This window comes from Oncorhynchus tshawytscha, linkage group LG29, assembly GCF_018296145.1.
Source record: "Oncorhynchus tshawytscha isolate Ot180627B linkage group LG29, Otsh_v2.0, whole genome shotgun sequence".
Classification (NCBI taxonomy): Eukaryota; Metazoa; Chordata; class Actinopteri; order Salmoniformes; family Salmonidae; genus Oncorhynchus; species Oncorhynchus tshawytscha.
The window spans coordinates 15,462,502-15,483,604 of NC_056457.1; the positions used below are offsets into that span (position 1 = coordinate 15,462,502).

Below are 21,103 nucleotides of genomic sequence, written 5' to 3' on the forward strand. Positions count from 1 at the left end.
TTTAGGAGGTCGATATTGCTCCTATACGTGCCTGTGTGCCAAATGGCACCCTATTCCCTTAATAGTGCACTACTTTTCACCAGGGTCCGTCGAGATCCGGTAAAAAGTAGTGCACTATGCAGGGAATAGGGTTCTATTTGGGATGCGGCCAGTGTCAACAGTGTCAGAGCTCAGGATATAAAAATATTTGGTGTCAAAGCCCATATCAGTCTCTTATCCTCTGTAGGCGAGCTGGCAGACACATGCACCCCGGGTTCAACACATCCAGCTACGGAAATATTCATGCAACACGCCTTCTGAACAGACTGAATTGAAAACAGGTGCGATCTGGGTAATCCTGGCACGCCCGCTTCCTTCGCCACAGTACACGAAGTGGACCGTTGCTCAACGGAACAGAGTGTCGATGGACAGTTGGGATGAAGAGCGTGTTAACTGACGCCACGTCCACTTCCTTCGTGTTGTTTGTGTAACAATATAAGAGAACATTAGGGGACATTACTCTGTCATCCGGCCAGCATTGATGGAGTCATCAGCCCCTGTAGCTACCGTCTAACACCGTGGAATCATCCCACATGACAACCTATTCCCTTTATAGTGCACTACTTTTGACCAGAGCCCTATTGAATAGGTTGCCATTTGGGATGATTGCATGGTGTTCTGGCTAATGTGTTACACCACAGAGGCAGTGTTTCTGTTATTGGATGTCTGTGTTGGACATGAAATGGCCTGAGGTGATGCTTTGATTGAACTCTAATGAGACTGTAGCTACAGGGGCTGATGACTCCATCAATACTGGATGGAAGAAACATTTCTCTTATAGGCACTGTGTTAATGCCTAAGTACTGTTAGAAGTGTGTGTAAAGTACTGTCCTGTAAGCACTACCCCCTCTCCTTTACCCTTCTCCTCTCTCCTCTACCCCTCTCCCCCTCTCCTCTCTCCTTCTCCTCTCTCCTCTACCCCTCTCGTCTCCTCTCTCCTCTATCCCTCTCCTCTCTCCCTCTCCTCTACCCCTCTCCTCTCCCTCTCCTCTCCTCTCCTCTCCTCTACCCCTTCGCTCTTCTCCTCTACCCCCTCTCTTCTCCTCCTCTACCCCCTCTCCTCTCCTTTCTCCTCTACCCTCTCCTCTCCTTTCTCCTCTACCTCCTCTCCTTTCTCCTCTCCTTTCTCCTCTATCCCCTCCCTCTCCTCCTCTAACCCCTCTCCTCTCCTTTCTCCTCTATCCCCTCTCCTCTCCTCCTCTAACCCCTCTCCTCTCCTTTCTCCTCTACCCCTCTCCTTTCTCCTCTACCCCTCTCCTTGCCTACCCCCTCTTCTCCTTTCTCCTCTACCCCCTCTCTTCTCCTCCTCTACCCCCTCTCTCTTCTCCTCCACTACCCCCTCTCCTCTCCTCCCCTCCTCTACCCCCTCTCCTCCTCTTCCCCCTCTCCTCTACCCCCTCCTCCTCCTCTACCCCCTCTCCTCCTCTACCCCCTCTCCTCTCCTCTCCTACTGTAGCTACAGGGGTGGATGGCTCCATCAGTATTGTATGGAGTCAGTAGTAGATCTAGTTCTAGGACTATCCCTAGTACTGCCCCACTCCATAACCCTCCACACCAACTCCTTCCATCTCCCCTGCTCTCCTCTCTCTCAAACCTTGGCTCTCCCCTGCTCTCCTCTCTCTCAAACCTTGGCTCTCCCCTGCTCTCAAACCTTGGCTCTCCTCTCTCTCAAACCTTGGCTCTCCTCTCTCTCAAACCTTGTCTTTCCAAACAATGACTTCATACTTTAGTTCATCATGTAATTTTTCCCTCTCATTTCTCCTTCTCTGTGGTGCTGGTGCTATTTAAAGTTCTGAGAACTGGGCGCTACGGTAACACTGGGCTGGCCCACCTGCCAGAGACGGGGAGAGACACGTGTAATGGACTGGAAGACGCAGTGGCCACCTGGCTTGGCCTAGTCTGCGTCTCCCAAATGGCACCCTATCCCCTACATAGTGCACGACTTCAGACCTTAGCCCTATGGGCCTTGGTCGAAAGTATTACACTATATAGGGGAAAGGCTGTCACTTGAGACACATCCCTACCGTACTGTACCTGATGACCGGAGTGAAGAGACTATGGAGCCTGCAGAAGAGTCTGACACCCTGTAGGGAGGGAGACACAGGAAGAGAGATATTTCATTAGAAGTATGACAACAGCTGAATGTTGCTACAGGTCTCCCGATACAACGGAGCAGATGAGTGTCTGTTCATCCGGACCCCCCAGAAGAGGAGAACTGGTTACCTTGGAGATGACGTCCTGCATGTCACTCCTGGGGTGGTAGGTCCCGTCGTCGCAGCGGAAACGGTACAGCACCGGCTCTGGCTTGAACTGGTGTTTGTCTGTGACTGAAGACACAATTGGCAAGGAGAAAAACATACGAAGCATATGATATCACGGTTGGTTGGAGTTCTGTAGTTCATCTTTTAAAAACGTTCAACTACTTATGCATATGGGTCCAACATACAAATCATAGTCAAGTTCTTTTTTGGGAGGGGGGGGGTGTGCATTGGTAAATATAATAGGTTTTATCACATTCAAACCATGCCTGAACCAGTTCAGTTGTACTAGTGTGTCAGAGAACATTCAAATTGTAAAGCAGAGGGGTTACAGATAACAGCTGCTGTGTTAAAAAGCATCTCCCTTTCACTATACTTTTCCAAGACCCTCCGAAAAGAAATCAGTTGGATCAGCATCTTGTACTGGTACTGTAGCATGTTCCATTACAGTCATTATGATAACCAATCCTGGATACTTATTCATTAGTGTGTGTGTGTGTGTGTGTGTGTGTGTGTGTTAGACAGAGAGCTATCAGGGGCTGGGAGTTAAGGGGGCTAGCCTCACCACTAACTGAACTAACTGAAGTCTAAACCCCTGGACTCACTCGGCGTTGGGAAGCAATAAAGCAGTGGGAGTGATTTAGGACCCCGCTTGGCCACAGGCCCAATTCTTTTCAGGAACAAATAAAACACGTACAGAGCCGTGGGGAAAGGTACCGTCTGTCTGTCTGTGTGTGTGTGTGTGTGTGTGTAGGGTGCAGTGTAAATGATGTAAGCAGGACCCCGGCCACAGCTCGACACACTAAATGCATCACACAGACCTAATCCGCAGCCGCAGAGCAGCCATTTGAAACTATATGAAATAAACGGCATGTGAGAAGAGATGGTTATATGTAAGCTGTTATCTAAACAGTCTGGTAGGAGAGAGAGACTTTTACATAAGACATCTACACTGGTCTATGTAAATAAAAAGCATACGGGTGAAATTACTGGTCTGAAAGGCTTCACTTGTTGAACCCAAAGCTATTTATCACACACACACACACACACACACACACACACACACACACACACAGACAGACGGAGAGAGACAGCCTAGACACAGACACACAGACAGACACACAGGCAGACACACAGGCAGACACACAGGCAGACACACAGGCAGACACACAGGCAGACACACAGACACAGACAGACAGACAGACAGACAGACAGACAGACAGACAGAGAGAGACAGACAGATGGAGAGACAGACAGCCTAGACACACAGACAGACAGACAGACAGACAGACAGACAGACAGACAGACAGACAGACAGACAGACAGACAGACAGACAGACAGACAGACAGACAGACAGACAGACAGACAGACAGACAGACAGACAGACAGACAGACAGGAGAGACACACACACACACAGAGAGACAGAGAGAGACAGACAGATGGAGACACAGACAGACAGCCTAGACACACAGACAGAGAGACAGACAGATGGAGAGACACAGACAGATGGAGAGACACAGACAGACAGAGACACAGACAGACAGACAGAGACACACACAGACAGACAGACAGACAGACAGACAGACAGACAGACAGACAGACAGACAGACAGACAGACAGACAGACAGACAGACAGACAGACAGACAGACAGACAGACAGACAGACAGACAGACAGACAGACAGACAGACAGACAGACAGACAGACAGACAGACAGACAGACTAGACACACAGATGGAGAGACAGAGAGGTGGGCTGTGAAATGCTTAAAACACAGTACTACACGATGCCTTTTTAAAACTATTCAACCTGGTTTTGGAGAGGGGCTGCTTCCCTGATATTTGGAACCGGAAGCTCATAACCACCAATATATATATATATATTTATAAAAAGTGACAAATTAGACCCTAATAATAATAGAGGAATATGTGTGACCAGTAACATGGGAAACCGCTCTGCCGTATCCTCTTACCCAAACACAGAACAGACCACATTACACACACTAATAAACCAGCATGTTCAACAGAAAAGCAGAGGGAAACTATTTGAATGTTTTGTTGATTTAAGGATGCTTTTGATTCCTTCTGGCATGATGGATTATATTACAAAACCCTCCAAAGTGGCATTGGGGGTAAAGTATATGACATCATAAAATCGATTTACTCAAACAACACATGTAGTATTAAACTGAAAAATAACATTGTTTTTTTGCACAAGGGCAATGGGTGAGACAAGGGTGCAGTTTACAACATAAAACACAAATTAATGCATGCAGAGCCGAATTAGGCCGATACCTGCTAATTATCAAAATCTATTCGATAAACTCCCATATCTATTGGGTAAAATACCACAGTGTGCCATCACAGCAGCAAGATTTGTGACCTGTTGCCACAAGAAAAGGTCAACAAGCGAAGAACAAACCCATTGTAAATACAAACCATGTCTATGTTAAGTTATCTTCCCAATTGTACTTCAACTATTTGCACATAATATGACATTTGAAATGTCTTCATTATTTTGTAACTTTTGGGATTGTAATGTTTACTGTTTATTTAACTTTTGTTTATTATCTACTTCACTTGCTTCAGCAATGTTAACATATGTTTCTCATGCCAATAAAGCCCTTAAATTGAAGACAGAGAGACATACAGATGGAGAGAGAGAGAGAGTCAGAGAGAGACAGAGAGAGACAGAGAGAGATGGAGAGAGACGGAGAGAGATGGAGGGAGACGGAGAGAGAGAGGGAGATACGGAGAGAGACGGAGGGAGACGGAGAGAGAGAGGGAGAGACGGGGGGAGACGGAGGGAGACGGAGAGAGAGAGAGAGAGACGGAGAGAGACGGAGAGAGAGAGGGAGAGACAGAGAGAGTCGGAGAGACGGAGAGAGACGGAGAGAGACAGAGAGACGGAGAGAGACGGAGAGAGACGGAGAGAGACAGAGAGACGGAGAGAGACGGAGAGAGACGGAGGGAGACGGAGGGAGACGGAGGGAGACGGAGGGAGACGGAGGGAGACGGAGGGAGACGGAGGGAGACGGAGGGAGACGGAGAGAGAGAGAGTCGGAGAGAGATGGAGAGAGAATGAGAGAGACAGAGAGACGGAGAGAGTCGGAGAGAGACGGAGAAAGACGGAGAGAGACGGAGGGAGACAGAGAGAGACAGAGAGAGAGACAGAGAGAAAGAGAGAGAGAGAGAGAGAGAGATTTCCAAACCTTCCATAACAAAGGCATCTATTGGGTGAAATACCACAGTGTGCCATCACAGCAGCAAGATTTGTGACCTGTTGCCACAAGGGCAACCAGTGAAGAACACCATTGTAAATACAACCCATGTCTATGTTTATTTATTTTCACACTTTACTATTTGTACATCGTTACAACATGACATAATGACATTTGAAAAGTCATTTTTTTATTGTTTATTGTCTATTTCACTTGCTTTGGCAAACATATGTTTCCCATGCCAATAAAGCCCTTTGAATTGAATTGAGAGAGAGAGGAGAGAGAGAAAGAAAGAGGAAGATAGAGAAAGAGGGTGGAAGAGAGAGAAGATGGGGAGGAGAGGTACAGTATTCAGAGCAAGCTTTCAGCTGTATGTACTGTATACTGTATAGATAAATACACTGTAGGTATACTGTATAGATATATACACTGTAGGTATACTGTATAGATAAATACCCTGTATGTATACGGTATACTGTATAGATAAATACACTGTAGGTATACTGTATAGATAAATACACTGTAGGTATACTGTATAGATAAATACCCTGTATGTATACGGTATACTGTATAGATAAATACACTGTAGGTATACTGTATAGATAAATACACTGTAGGTATACTGTATAGATAAATACACTGTAGGTATACGGTATAGATAAATACACTGTAGTATACTGTATAGATAAATACACTGTAGGTATACGGTATACTGTATAGATAAATACACTGTAGGTATACTGTATAGATAAATACACTGTAGGTATACGGTATACTGTATAGATAAATACACTGTAGGTATACTGTATAGATAAATACACTGTAGGTATACGGTATACTGTATAGATAAATACACTGTAGGTATACTGTATAGATAAATACACTGTAGGTATACGGTATAGATAAATACACTGTAGTATACTGTATAGATAAATACACTGTAGGTATACGGTATACTGTATAGATAAATACACTGTAGGTATACTGTATAGATAAATACACTGTAGGTATACTGTATAGATAAATACACTGTAGGTATACTGTATAGATAAAAACACTGTAGGTATACTGTATAGATAAATACACTGTAGGTATACGGTATACTGTATAGATAAATACACTGTAGGTATACTGTATAGATAAATACACTGTAGGTATACGGTATACTGTATAGATAAATACACTGTAGGTATACTGTATAGATAAAAACACTGTAGGTATACTGTATGTTCTTGTTTCTGGGGATGATGAGAATCAGGACATTTAGGAAGGACTAGGGATAACAAGGTGTGAAAGACATAAGTGTGATTGTTAGGCGTATGAGGAACATCGAGGTGAAGGAAGAGGAGGAAGAGGAAGATGTTTCAGGTTTAGATGTAGGTGGAAGAAACTGGGGGGGTCAAATAAAATCACTGAAGGCCAAATTCGACTGGCGGGCCGCCAGTTGGAGAACCCTGGACTACATGATGATGAACATACAGTATAGTGAATCACTTACCATGGTGTATGATGCCATTCTCCAGTAGAGCCTGTCCCAGATGAACCCCCTCCTCTGGGTTATCAGTCTCCCCAATGTCCACCAGCCAGCTCACAAACTCACTGAGGGGACAGGAAGTAACACAACGCTGTTAATAACACAACACTAATGTCCACCAGCCAGCTCACAAACTCACTGAGGGGACAGGAAGTAACACAACGCCGTTAATAACACAACACTAATGTCCACCAGCCAGCTCATTATCTCACTGCGGGGACAGGAAATAACACATTGTCTATCCTAAACTCACCGGGGACACACAAAAACCATTCAAACCCGTCAAACAATGGTCACTGTGGAGACTTAAAACATACAACACCAAAACACTAATTAAGAAGACGTAAACTTAAAAACACTGCTCATCAGCCGACCCAGGACACAAACTCACTGGGGACACACAAAACGACCATCGTTCCATAGAAATGACAGGGACATGTTGGAAGACGAGCGGTAACGAAGGCACCAGTCCAGCAAATGTAGCTTAATAGAGGGAGTAGCCAACGGTCCAACGGATGTCTCCACGGCAGTGAACGTGGAGAAGGAGCAGAATGCCTCCGATTACAGGGTCCCAGAGAGTGTTTTAACACCATAACAAACACCTCCTCAAAAGATAAACTTTCTCCAAATGTTCCCCTATATAGACGTGACTATGGCAACAAACACAGGTAACGTCCCTAATTACACCCTTTTCCCTAAATAGTAGTGATGGGGGGGGGGGAGAATGGATAGTTACATATCGCAATATTATTTTGGGATGATATTATATTGATATTTGAATATTAGTATCGTTTTAAAAATATATATATTATACTACAGTAGGGCTCAAAAGTACTATACTAGCATAGGGCTCAAAAGTAGTGCACTAAATAGGGAATCGCATGCCCTTTGGGCCACAGTCTTACTGCTGACCAGATTCTTATTTATTTTTGGGGGTCTTTTCTGTTTGTTAAATCTCCCGGGGAGGGTTTAGTTCATCTGTTTGTCTTGTCCAACTGTGCTCTTATTTGTTTTTGACAAACACACGACACCCATCAAATCTGTGAGTGTCTGGTGGCTTTCTGAGTAGAGCTGGTAAAAACAACGATCATTTTGATGTTGATCATTTCGGACTAGGGGGGAAACAAACAGCAAGAGTAGAAATAAACACCGTCCTAATCTAATTCTTTATGGCCTAAACAAGCTAAATATGACACTTCTGTATAATTCGGTAATCCTGCGGGAGAGAGCGAGAGACAGAGAGAAGGAGAGTAGAGAGAAAAAGATGGACAGAGAGAAAGAGGGCGACAGAGAGAGAAAGATATCAGATTCATCCTCAGCATTCCCTCCCTCTACAGAACCCCAACAAACATGCCCAGCTTCACCAGTGGAATTCTGTGGTCTTCCTACACTGTTGCCACGTTCGAGACAACTGGGAACTGGGAAAAATACGAGGTCAAATCATGACGTCGGTGATCTTCAGGTCGGAGCTCTAGACAGAGGCCCGAGTTGGTATTCCGAGATGGATGACTATTCAAAACGATTTTTCCCAGTCAGAGATAGTTTTTTTCAGAGTTCACTGAAGTCAGAAGTCGGAGATTTCCGAGTTCCCAGTTGTTTTGAACGCGGCATGTCTTCCAAACTCCCAACTGGGGAATAACAGTAGAGTCACTGCAGAGCGAAGGGCTGGGGCAGGAGGGTGTGTTTGTGTGTGTGTGTGTGTGTGTGTGTGTGGTAGGAGTGAAGGACAGGGCAGGGCTGTCGGGGGTTGGTTTGATCTCAGAGAGAAACAAATCTCCTGGTTTCTCTACTCTCCTCACGGCACACCTAGCTTCCTCCCTATCCTTCTCTCCCCTTTTCCTCCTTCTCTTACCCACATTCTCTCTTTTCCCTCGCCCTCGCTCTCCCCTTCTCCTGCCTCTCATTCCACCTCCTATCTCCACTACCAGAGTGGACAGAGCCAGATGAGAAAACCCCCAGAATGGAGGATAGATTAGTCAACGCGTCAACCCCCTGTCACCCTGCCACAGAGAGAAGAACACCCGGGAGTAATACAGGTCACTTACGCAATGAATGGCAGCCTGGAACAGTTTCAATCTGCTCCCTGTCTGCATCCCAAATGGCACACTATTCCCCATGGGCCCTGGTCAAAAGTAGTGTGCAGTATAAAGGGAATAGGGTGCTGTTTGGGACGCGAACCACAGTCCACACTAGTTGACACTGAGTGGACAAAACAACGTGCTCTTTCCGTGACATAGACTGAGTGCAAGAAGAATCCAGGTGAAGGCATTGATCCCTTATTCATGTTGAATGGTAGTAGGTGCCAGGCACACCTGGTTAGAATGTGTCTAAGAACTGCAACAATACTGGGTTTTTCACGCTCAGCAGTTTCCCGTGTGTATCAAGGATGGTCGACCACACAGAGGACATGCAGCCAACGTGACACAACTGTGGGAGGCATTGGAGTCAACATGGGCCAGCATCCCTGTGGAACACTTTCGACACCTTGTGGAAAGGAAAGGGCAAGGGGATAGCTTGTCAGTTGCAAAACAGAATGCATTCAACCGAAATGTGTCTTCCACATTTAACCCAACCCCTCTGAAACAGAGAGTCCATGCCCAACTAATTGAGGCTGTTCAGAGGGCAAAAGGGGGTGCAACTCACTATTAGGAAGGTGTTCCTAATGTTCTGTACACTCAGTGTATATGCAGGCTTGATTTCAGTGCATACCTACTTGTCTCTAGGCGTATAATACTATTGGTAAGCGGCACTAAGCAGGTTTATATTTAATACATGAAGCAATAAACCTCAAGCTAAATATTTGTACTGAGTTTGTTTGTATTCTGTAAGTCTTGGCATGTTTACAAAAGACACAAAATAAACAATAACCTTACTGTAACAATACATGAGCAACACATTGCTCCAAAAATATAAACCTGACATCACAAAAGAGGATTTGTTTACTAGTGAGCCCCATCTCTGACTGTGCATGTGTGTTTGTGCGTGTGTGTGTGTTACACATCTACAATGGAATGACAACTGCCTGAAGATGACCACCACAAATGGTTTCTGTTGGATGTTATCTGATCCCAGACCACAATTAAACCCCAGAAATTAGAGAGGAGTTCACAACTTGTAAATAAACTGACATGCCTCAGTGAGACAGAGAGACTGAGACAGAAAAAGACTCAGAACATCGGGGCGTTTCTCTCTCACATACCTCCACACACATACAGAGCTGTGACGATAAACAGAAAACGATTGACACTGACCAAACAGGCTAGTAATCGTGGACATTTTGCTGATATTGTTCATTACGATAAACAACCTATAGGGCCCTATACGATAAATAACCTATAGGTGTCACGTTCTGACCTTAGTTCTGTTGTTATGTCTTTGTTTAGTATGGTCAGGGCGTGAGTTGGGTGGGTTCTCTATGTTCCTTTTTCTATGATTTGGGATTTCTGTGTTTGGCCTGGTATGGTTCTCAATTAGAGGCAGCTGTCAATCGTTGTCCCTGATTGAGAACCATACTTAGGTAGCCTGGTTTCACTGTTGAGTTGTGGGTGATTATTTTCCGTGCTAGTTACCACACGGGACTGTTTCATTTGTTTCACTTTGTTATTTTGTATTTTGTAGTATTCAGTTTTACATATTAAAATGGACACTTACCACGCTGCAAATTGGTCCGATATCTCTTACTCCTCGTCAGAAGAAGAGGACAAGCGTTACAATAGTGCCCTATACGATAAACAACCTATAGGGCCCTATACGATAAACAACCTATAGGGCCCTATACGATAAATAACCTATAGGGCCCTATACGATAAATAACCTATAGGGCCCTATACGATAAATAACCTATAGGGCCATATACGATAAACAACCTATAGGGCCCTATACGATAAACAACCTATAGGGCCCTATACGATAAACAACCTATAGGGCCCTATACGATAAATAACCTATAGGGCCCTATATGATAAATAACCTATAGGGCCCTATACGATAAACAACCTATAGGGCCCTATACGATAAATAACCTATAGGGCCCTATACGATAAATAACCTATAGGGCCCTATACGATAAATAACCTATAGGGCCCTATACGATAAACAACCTATAGGGTCCTACTAGGGAGATGTGAAGTTGGACATAACATCAGTTTGCTAATATGGATGATTGTTAATCGGACAATTGATAACTACAACATTCAAAGTCGAAATTGTTGTTTTTAAATGGTAAGGCCGGACAAAGTTGAATTACTGTTTAACGGATGTCCTGCCTTACTTTTCTTCACATCCCGGAAGGGGGAAAAAAGGTTATTTCTGGGGCAATATATGCAGCACTTTGTTTATAATGCAGAGTCTGCTCTCCCTTGAGGCTTTCCCAAGTTTATGCGCAAGAGAGCAAACAGCCTCAGATCAGACGCTCAGATCACGTTCGAGCCTCTGATTGGACAGTGAAACACACATTTCTCTCTCATGCCGTCACGGCTGAAGTCAGCGCAAATTCCTACTATTTATGTGTCCAGGTTCAACGTGGGACGTCCCTCATTATAAACAAACAGTCGGTTAAATTCATGGTTAATGCATCATTTTCAGATCTATCAGAAGCGATTAATAGGTGAAACCAGAATGTCATTGAACCAATTAACTGGCCTGAGATCAGGGCATTCATCAGCAAAGACGCAGTGCAAGCTGATAGTATTTTGGACAACCAAATTGAAGTCAAAATGATTGAGGAAATCGAAGTGTGTCAGCTGTATGGCGATTTGCGATTCATAACTTACATTTTACCGGTATTACCAGTAGTAGTAGGTCGTCATTGTAAATACGAATTTGTTCTTAACTGACTTGCCTAGTTAAATAAAGGTTATAATATATATATATATATATATATATATATATATATATATATATATATATATATATATATATTGTTTTTAAGTAGTAGGCCAACCAATAACACCGAGACTGAATGCGTTTGAAGTGACGATGCACCGCAGAGAACAGCTAGCATGTCCAGAAAGTATATCCTTATCCAATTCACATATTTATTTTGTATTTATTTTTTGCTCGCTCGCCTCACTTTTCTGGGGGGAAAATCCGTTATACAGTGAAACAATATTGTCTGGCCTAAGACAAAAAAAACTGTTAGTGCACGTTCATCTTTTAAAACACATTTAAATATGTCCACAGAGGTGTTCGACAAGACAAGTAGTGGCAAGTATATAGTGGGATATGTTTTCATAGGCTTAATGAGCTTCCATGGGCTAACGGGGCGGCAGGGTAGCCTAGTGGTTAGAGCGTTGGACTAGTGACTGGAAGGTTGCAAGTTCAAACCCCCGAGCTGACAAGGTACAAATAGGCCGTCATTGAAAATAAGAATTTGTTCTTAACTGACTTGCCTGGTTAAATAAAGGTAAAATAAAATAAATAACACACAGAAGCTTGTAGCTAATTCAGTACTGAACCATATGGGCTTTTGAATGTCAGAGTAAATCACCAATATAGAGAGCATTCGGAAAGTATTCAGACCCCTTGACTTTGTCCACCTTGTTACGTTACTGCCTTGTTCTTAAATGTATTAAATTGTTGTTTTTTTCTCATCAATCTAGACTCAATAACCAATAATTACATGGCAAAAACAGGTTTCTAGAAATGTTGGCAAATGTATAAAAAAACGGAAATTTCACAATGTACATAAATATTCAGACCTTTTACTCAGTACTTTGTTAAAGCACCTTTGGCAGTGATTACAACCGAGTCTTCTTGGGTATGACGCTACAAGCTTGGCACATCTGTATTTGGGGAGTTTTTCCCATTATTCTCTTCAGATCCTCTCAAGCTCTGTCAGGTTGTATGAGGAGAGTCACTGCACAGCTATTTTCAGGTCTCTCAAGAGATGTTCTGATCGAGTTCAAGTCCGGGCTCTGACTGGGCCACTCAAGGACATTCAGAGACTTGTCCTGAAGCCACTCCTGTGTTGCCTTGGCTGTGTGCTTAGGGTCGTTGTCCTGTTGGAAGATGAACCTTCACCCTAGTCTGAGGTCCTGAGCGCTCTGGAGCAGGTTTTCATCAAGGTTCTCTCTGTTCTTTGCTCTGTTCATCTTTCCCTCAATACTGACTAGTCTCCCAGTCCCTGCCGCTGAAAAACATCCCCACAGCATGATGCTGCCACCACCATGCTTTACCTTAAGGATGGTGCCAGGTTTCCTCCAGAAGTGACGCTTAGTATTTAGGACAAATAGTTCAATATTGGTTTCATCAGACCAGAGAATCTTGTTTCTCATGGTCTGAGAGTCCTTTAGGTGTCTTTTGGCAAACGCGAAGTGATCTGTCATGTGCCTTTTACTGAGGAGTGGCTTCTGTCTGGCCACCAAAGAGGCCTGATTGGTGGAGTGCTGCAGAGATGGTTGTCCTTCTGGAAGGTTCTCCCATCTCCACAGGGTTCTTGTTCACCTCCCTAAACAAAGTCCTTCTCCCCCGATTGCTCAGTTTGGCCGGGAGGCCAGCTCTAGGAAGAGTCTTGATGGTTCTAAACTTCTTCCATTTAAGAATGATGGAGGCCACTGTGTTCTTGGGGACCTTCAATGCTGCAGAAATGTTTTGGTACCTTTCCCCAGATCTGTGACACGACACATTCCTGTCTCGGAGCTCTACGGACAATTCCTTCGACCTCATGGCTTGTATTTTGCTCTGACATGCACTGTCAACTGTTGGACCTTAAATAGACAGGTATGTGCCTTTCCAAATCATGTCCAATCAATTGAATTTACCACAGGTGGAGTCCAATCTAGTTGTAGAAACATCTCAAGGATGATCAATGGAAACAGGATGCACCTGAGCTCAGTTTCAATTCTCAAAGGGTCTGAATACTTATGTTAATAAGGTATCTGTTTTTATTAAATGTGATACATTTTCAAAAAACTGTTTTTGCTTTGTCATGATGGGGTATTGTGTGTAGATTGATGAGGAAAAAAATAATTGAATACATTTTAGAATAAGGCTGTAAAGTAAAAACATTTTGAAAAAGGGAAAGGGTGGGAATATCTTCTGAAGACACAGTCTGATCTTTCTAGCTCACAGAACCTTTTCCAGACCACTATAGAACCACTGAAGAGAATCTCTGTAGAACCGCTATTATTTACTGTATGCAGATCATAAGGCTCTGATCAAAAGTAGTGCACTATACAGGGAATATGGTGCTATTTGGGTCACAGGCGGTATGTCTACACACAAACCAAAGGAGAGAGAACCGGTTGTCGTTCCACACCCAAAACCTTCTGGATTATAGTTAGACAGCACTTTACACCCCAACTCAGACTACTCTGTGAGGCACTCTACTAGAGAGAGCGGAAAGGAGAGCAAGAGACAGAAAGAGGGAGAGAGCGAGAGAGGGGGGGGTGCTTAGCTGCGCTCCAGACCACACCACTCCATATCCACCATATGCTCCTAACCTGCACTAAGATCTAAGGCCCAGCGTTTGATTCTCCTATTAAAGTCCACTTAACCCAGCCTGGTTGCTCCAGTATGGGCCTGTAGGGTCTATGCCAAGCGTTGAGAGTGTGAATGTGACACCATCATTTGGAGCATGGTTGGAATGATTCTGTTCAGGCTTTAACCAGATGGAGCTAGCTGTTACTGACGGCTGTCTGATTGTCCAAAAAAAATGGCACCCTATTCCCTATATAGTGCACTTCTTTTGACCAGCTCCGTGGACCCTGGTCAAATGTAGGGCACTATATAGGGAATAGGGTATTTTAGACTCATTCGATGTCTGTTTTTCTTACATCACGTGACAGCCGATTGTGTTTGGTAACGTCTAGGATTGCAGTACATCACCAGAACAGGTCTATTGAATGTCTAGAAAGGGTTTGAGGAAGCACAGAGCTTTGACAAAGACAGTGTTGTGGTTTATAAAGCCCTTATTAACGGTTACTTTGTGTGTAGTCGTGCTACTCTATGTTCAGTCCACTCACAAACTATCCGGTCGATCAATAAGCTAGTCTAGAGTCACCAAATCATGTCAATGTATGTCTCCTAATGGTCTGGCTACCCATGATCCAAGTTGGAAATATCTTGTCCGAACAGCCTCGGCTCCAAGCACTGTTCTCCATTTATATGTTTGTAATCAATGAAATGAGACGAGATTGAACTGTTTTAGGGCATCACTTTAGTAAGGATTAAAGAGACATTGTTGACAGTGTTAGGGTAGGCCATCCATGCTATAGGTGATTAAAGCTACATTGGTGAATCCTGTCTGAAAAAGGAATGGAATTAAAATGTTTGGGGGGAGAGAGCCTTTGGTTTCATAACGAATAGCCTCCTATTCCCTATATAAGTGCACTACTTTTGACCAGGGCCTATAGCGTGCCACTTGGGACAGCCTTTATAAAGTTATTTCCTATCAACAGAAAGTGGATAACACAGAAATGTTTAGACTGTGACCCCAACTCAACATGGCTGGTGTTATGAGTGTAACCATTTGATATGAGACCACTAACACACTGTCTGGTCACACACACACACACACACACACACACACACACACACACACACACACACACACACACACACACACACACACACACACACACACACACACACACACCTCAGTGGAGACTTTAACAGTAACCCTGCTAGGCTCTGATCCTTCGTGCCAAATGGCACCCTATTCCCTACATAGTGCACTACTTTTGACCAGAGACCTATGGTCACTGGTCAAAAGTACCGCACTACATACGGAATAGGGTGACATTTGGGACGCATTGAGAGAGAGGTCAGCGGAACCACAGAGGGATATCACCCTGCGATTTATCACTGGCCAAGCAATGGCAATCCGGCACACACACACACACACACACACACACACACAAATACACACATGCTTTTTAGGGCATCACTTTAGTAAAGATTAAAAGAGACATTCTTGACAATGTTACGGTAGAGAACATGGACACACACACACGCACCGCAGTCCACACACACGCACCGCAGTCCACACACACACGCACTGCAGTCCACACACACACGCACAGACAAATGCACGCACGCGCACACACACACACACACTCTCTGCCACCCGCACATAGCCAACCAATAATCCACAAATAAGAATCATAGTGAAAACCTGCTGGATTTAATTTCCCCGTGACTGAACGGCCGGGGAACTGATCTCTGTTCAGCTAAAACACTGATAATCTGCCGGTCTTTCTCACTCTTTCTTCCTTTACAAGTCTGGACAGATTTCAGATTGAAAGGAGGGATGGAGAGACTGATCCAGATTTAGGAGAGAAGGTATTAGGTGTTGATGGTATTATTCACTGAACTGTAGCGTTTCAATAGACACACTGTAGCTACTGTACTCTGTGTCATAGTAATGGTCATCTGTATAGAAATAGCTTCTGCCCGTCTGTCTGTGTAACTGGATAATCCATCAACCAGAAGGGGTTATGTATTTTTCTAGGATTGTTCAGATCAGAAATCATGACAATAGTACAGCTCAGCTCAAGTGCATAAGTAGTAGATCCTGTAGATAGTGTAGATAGTGTAGATCCAATCCAGTCTGTGAAATTCACTACAGTGTCATCTCCCACTGCCAGACATGCTGGTGTTTTCCTCTGAAGACTAGGGGACTTCCCACTCAGAGGGGAAGCCAATGCGAAGGGTTTTAGAACGTCAGAAACTGCATAAACGTGGCGTGAAAACCCCTCACTGGAGCCTACAGGAAACGATGCAGGCTACAGTGAGTGGCTGCCACAACTTTGGGACGTCCAACTCGGAAGCTCATGTGAACATTTTGGGAATGATGGCCACGCTTATTTTCAAGACATAAAACGCACCATCAACAAAACACTCACCAGACCAAACCTCAATTATCATTGGTCAGGATAACATAGGGCTATAGGGTGGGAGGTCTTCCTTCCCAGGAAACACAGACAGACAGACGGAGCGATAGAGACACACACACACACACATGCAGACACCCACCTGCATGAGAGAGAGAGCTAGACAGACCAGCCTACCTTCCCAGGAAGCACTTGGGGAATGTGGTGAGCTTGCGTTTCCTGTCCTTGATGAGGTGTCCCTGTTTAGTCATCAGGTGATAGAGCTTCTCTCCTTTCTCTGACACCATCACCCACGTGTCCTGCTCCATCCCCAGCCTCAACGCTAGAGGGAAGGAAAGAGAGAACGAGATAGGAGGCGACAGTCAACATTCAAGCCAAAGGAGTACTGTTTCCTATTGGTACAGATGCGGTCCAATATACTGTCTCCCTTTCATGATTCACTATTTCTTCTAAAATAAGTTGAAATTGAATAACAACTTTTTTGTTTGACTTATAACTGCACAGGACAAAAAAAAAAAAATTATCTCAACGGAAATTTAGATTTTTCATTTCAAAGTCAAAAATGCCCTGGACTAAATAATTCAACATTCTAATTTATTTGGTTTGTTTATGTGTAATTTATCACACCTGTTGTAAGTAGCAGGTGCCTACAGGGTAAAAACAGCCATTCAACCAGTTTTGAAAAGAGAAAACAGAACATTCTGCTCCATTGCACTGTAAAGTGCCAGGGTGCAAATATATTGGAGCACATGTGTATATGTATCCAGACATAGAAAGCTCATGCTGTCTACCAATCCATCTAATTTCTCTTCTCACATTAAAGTAGCATATCACACCCTGGTGCTGAAACACTACAGGAGGAGAGGCAGGAGGAGGAGAGGCAGGAGGAGGAAGAGCAGCAGGAGCAGGACGAGGAGCAGGTGGAAAAGCAGGACGAGAGAGGGAAGGGGGAGGAGGACGAGCAAGAGGATAGAAATAGACTTAACAGAAGATATCTTGTGAAAAATAGTTCAGTTTTATTAATTCTACCTGCAAGTCTAGTTATTGTGCCCTAGTATCTTAGATAGGAGGATATACTGACATCCACAAAGGTTTCCGAAATGGCACACTATTACCTAGAGTGCACACGCACACACATACACACACACACACACACACACACACACTATATGACTACTAACTTTTCCTCCTCTCCCTCTCTTTGAGGATAGCCTCCAGCCACTCCTGTTTCTCCTCTGGGGTCTTGGCCATGCACACAAACCACTTGTTCTTGGCTGTGTTGTGGATCTTCCAGCCGTTGTTCACTATGTTCCCGCTGCTGTGGTAATCCGCTGCAAACCAAGAGACACACAAACACACTTAGCACGCGTCCCAAATATGCACTATTATTATTATTCCCACGTAGTGCACTATTCTTGACCAGAACTGGCACCCTATTCCCTATATTGTGCACTTCTATGGGCCCTGGTTGAAGTAGTGCACTACATAGGGAATAGGGTGCCATCAGTGACGCAGCCTCAGAGACACAGCCACAGTCCTTCACTCCTCTTATACCATGGCCCCTCAACTTAAGGGTCCTAAGGGTTGGAGCAATGGCTTCACTTCTGTTGTGACCCTCTGGTGTCTTATACGAGCTTCTTCTAGCCTGTTTGTTTGAAATAGAGGACTATCCATCTCTCAGCAACTGCATCCATTACAGAATAGGTGTACTTTAGGTGTAAACAGAGCGGATCCCTGGTAGGCTGGTAGAGAGCTCCTGGGGTCCAGAGCTAAATGAGATGGACCACATGAAACCGAGCCAATCGATCATCCAATGAAATGCTCCAGAGCAAGAGGGGCCTCCATGATTAGACTGATTACAGGGCGATGGTGGGTTCCACTCAGGAACACGGAATCTGGATTACGGAATCTGGAATCTGGAATCCAGAATGTGGAAAAGGAATCTGTCATCTCCCTTGCCATAGTTTCATGCACAGGCTAAAAGCACAGGGGTAGCAGCTAGCTCATTACTAGTCCATTATCAATCCCACCGTAGGTTCAGGATGAGGCCTTTGGCAGAACCGACAAGAATAACTCAGGTCATTTCACATTAGCTCAATACCAGAGTACTTCCCTTCTGGAATGTCAATAAAACCTGCTTCCTTTGTTCCGTTGACTACTTGAAGGATTTATGACGATTTTCTTTGCACAGTTTGGCAGCACTTTATGCCTATCGACTGCTAGGCCTTTTAGCAAGAATGAGCTAATGTCACATCACTCATCCAGAAACAGAGGGAAGGAGAGATTAAATAGAATTTACAAAATCCTATCCCGCTCTCCTCCTAGATCCTCTGGAGCACATGTGTGTGACAGAGGCAGAATCCTCTGCTTGTCCGTGTGTGTGTTTGAATCATACTGTCGGTAGCCTTGGCAGGCGTACAGTGGAGAAGACGTACAGCCGCGAATGAGACGTAGATATAGCCCCCCCCCCCCTCATAAAAGTCCCATGATGGTAGTGACTGTCCATCACTGCTTATCTCTTAATAACCATCATTTATTCACATGACTTTAATGAAATATTTCAGTTGTTGTGTATATTACATTTGTTTTATTATTTCATTCCATGTCATCATCTCATCTCTATAGACCTGCTGCCTATGCTGTCTGACAAAATCACTGTTTTAGTAGTTCTTCAAAGTAAATAAGGCATATTTTTATGACTGTTGAATACCAACAATCAATCAGTTAGATCATGTATTTTCAGATAGAGATACCTCACCAAGCAACAGTTGCTCTCTATATCAGCTCGCGGTCAAGCATTTGTCTGTCTCTTCCGCAGCAGGCGTAAAAGAAACAGGCCGGACAAGTAGATTATGGTCATTATATTTAATTGCCATGTTTTATGTGTAAAACTATGTATAATATTGGCCTGTTGGAAACTACAACTCCCTACTACATTGCACAGTTCAAGCTGGATCTGATTTATCTCTAGAGAAACTGTGCAATGTGCGCATTCAGCTCACAGAAGAAAAACTAACAAAATGGAATTCAAATAATTGAACCGACATCGGTCAATTAGTTGTTTAAAAACTGAAAAATAACCAAAATGTGGGTTAATCGCTCAGCACTATTGTCTGCTATAATTCTGCTTACAGGTCCTTTAGTTCCTTTATCTCAACATTTTGAACAAACACTCTTAGATAAAAGGGTTCCAAAAGGGTTCTTCAGCTGTCCCAATAGGAGAACCCTTTTTGGTTCCAGGTAGAACCATTTTGGGTTCCAGGTACAGCCCTCTGTGGAAAGGGTTCTACACTGAACCCAAAACAGTTCTACTTGGAACCTAAAAAGTTTCTCCTGGAACCAACAAGGGTTCTTCAAACGGTTCTCCTATGGGGACAGCCGAAGAACCCTTTTAGGTTCTAGAAAGCACCTTTTTTTCTACGAGTGTAGACTGTGTTATGGCTCTGTGTGCAGTAGACTATAAAATCTAAGTAGGCTATAAATTAAAACACTCCTCATCCATCACTGATTGACGTTCCATACAGTTGGCTGGGAGGGCATCTAACCCGATCGACTGGTTCGCCATCTGAATTGATGAACTGTCAAAACAGGAAATAGAGATCTGAGATCTCAGAGCTTCTGGAAAACAAAAAAACCAAATAAAATAAAAATACATGTTTTATTGTCACATACACCAGATAGTTGGGGTCAGCCATAGTAGTATGGCGCGCCCCTGGAGCAAATTAGGGTCAAGTGCCTTGCTCAAGCGCACAGGCAGATTTTTCACCTTGTCGGCTCAGGTATTCAACACAGCAGCCTTTTGGTTATTGGCCCGACGCTCTAACCGCTAGGCTACCTGCCGCCGAATAACAAACACAACCCTAATGGGTTCTGAATTCCAAATGGTACCCTATTCCCTTTACAGTGCACTACCTTTGACCCGAGCCCTATGTACCCTTCTCAAAATGATTGCACTATGTAGAGAACAGGGTACCATTTAGGATGCACAAAGTATGAAGCAAGAACAGTACAAATGTGTTCAGATCCGTGGAGACAAAATCAATCCATCCAAACAGCAAATTGGGAACAATGAGTTGCCGCACCAAAAAGTGAATTGATTGTCTTCATGAAGAAATACAGATTGTCGGCTGTACATGGAGATAACGAATCCACTTTCGAGAGCAGAAATACTGCAATAAAAGGTGACTTGTTGTTAGCGCAGAGTTTCCTCCCGAGCAC

At 44.0% G+C, this 21,103-nt stretch overlaps 1 protein-coding gene across 2 annotated transcripts in view; it reads right to left on the minus strand.

Moving 5' to 3' along the window:
• prex2 (phosphatidylinositol-3,4,5-trisphosphate-dependent Rac exchange factor 2) overlaps positions 1–21,103 on the minus strand; it is a 230,805-nt gene that overhangs the window by 146,071 nt on the left and 63,631 nt on the right. For both annotated transcript variants that reach the window (XM_042308946.1, XM_042308947.1), the window contains exons 9-13: positions 18,067–18,216; positions 17,063–17,207; positions 7,017–7,117; positions 2,263–2,366; positions 2,074–2,123 (exon numbers count right to left, since the gene is read on the minus strand). In XM_042308946.1, coding sequence (XP_042164880.1) covers positions 2,074–2,123; positions 2,263–2,366; positions 7,017–7,117; positions 17,063–17,207; positions 18,067–18,216 — 550 coding nt within the window. The remainder of the gene's footprint in view (positions 1–2,073; positions 2,124–2,262; positions 2,367–7,016; positions 7,118–17,062; positions 17,208–18,066; positions 18,217–21,103) is intronic.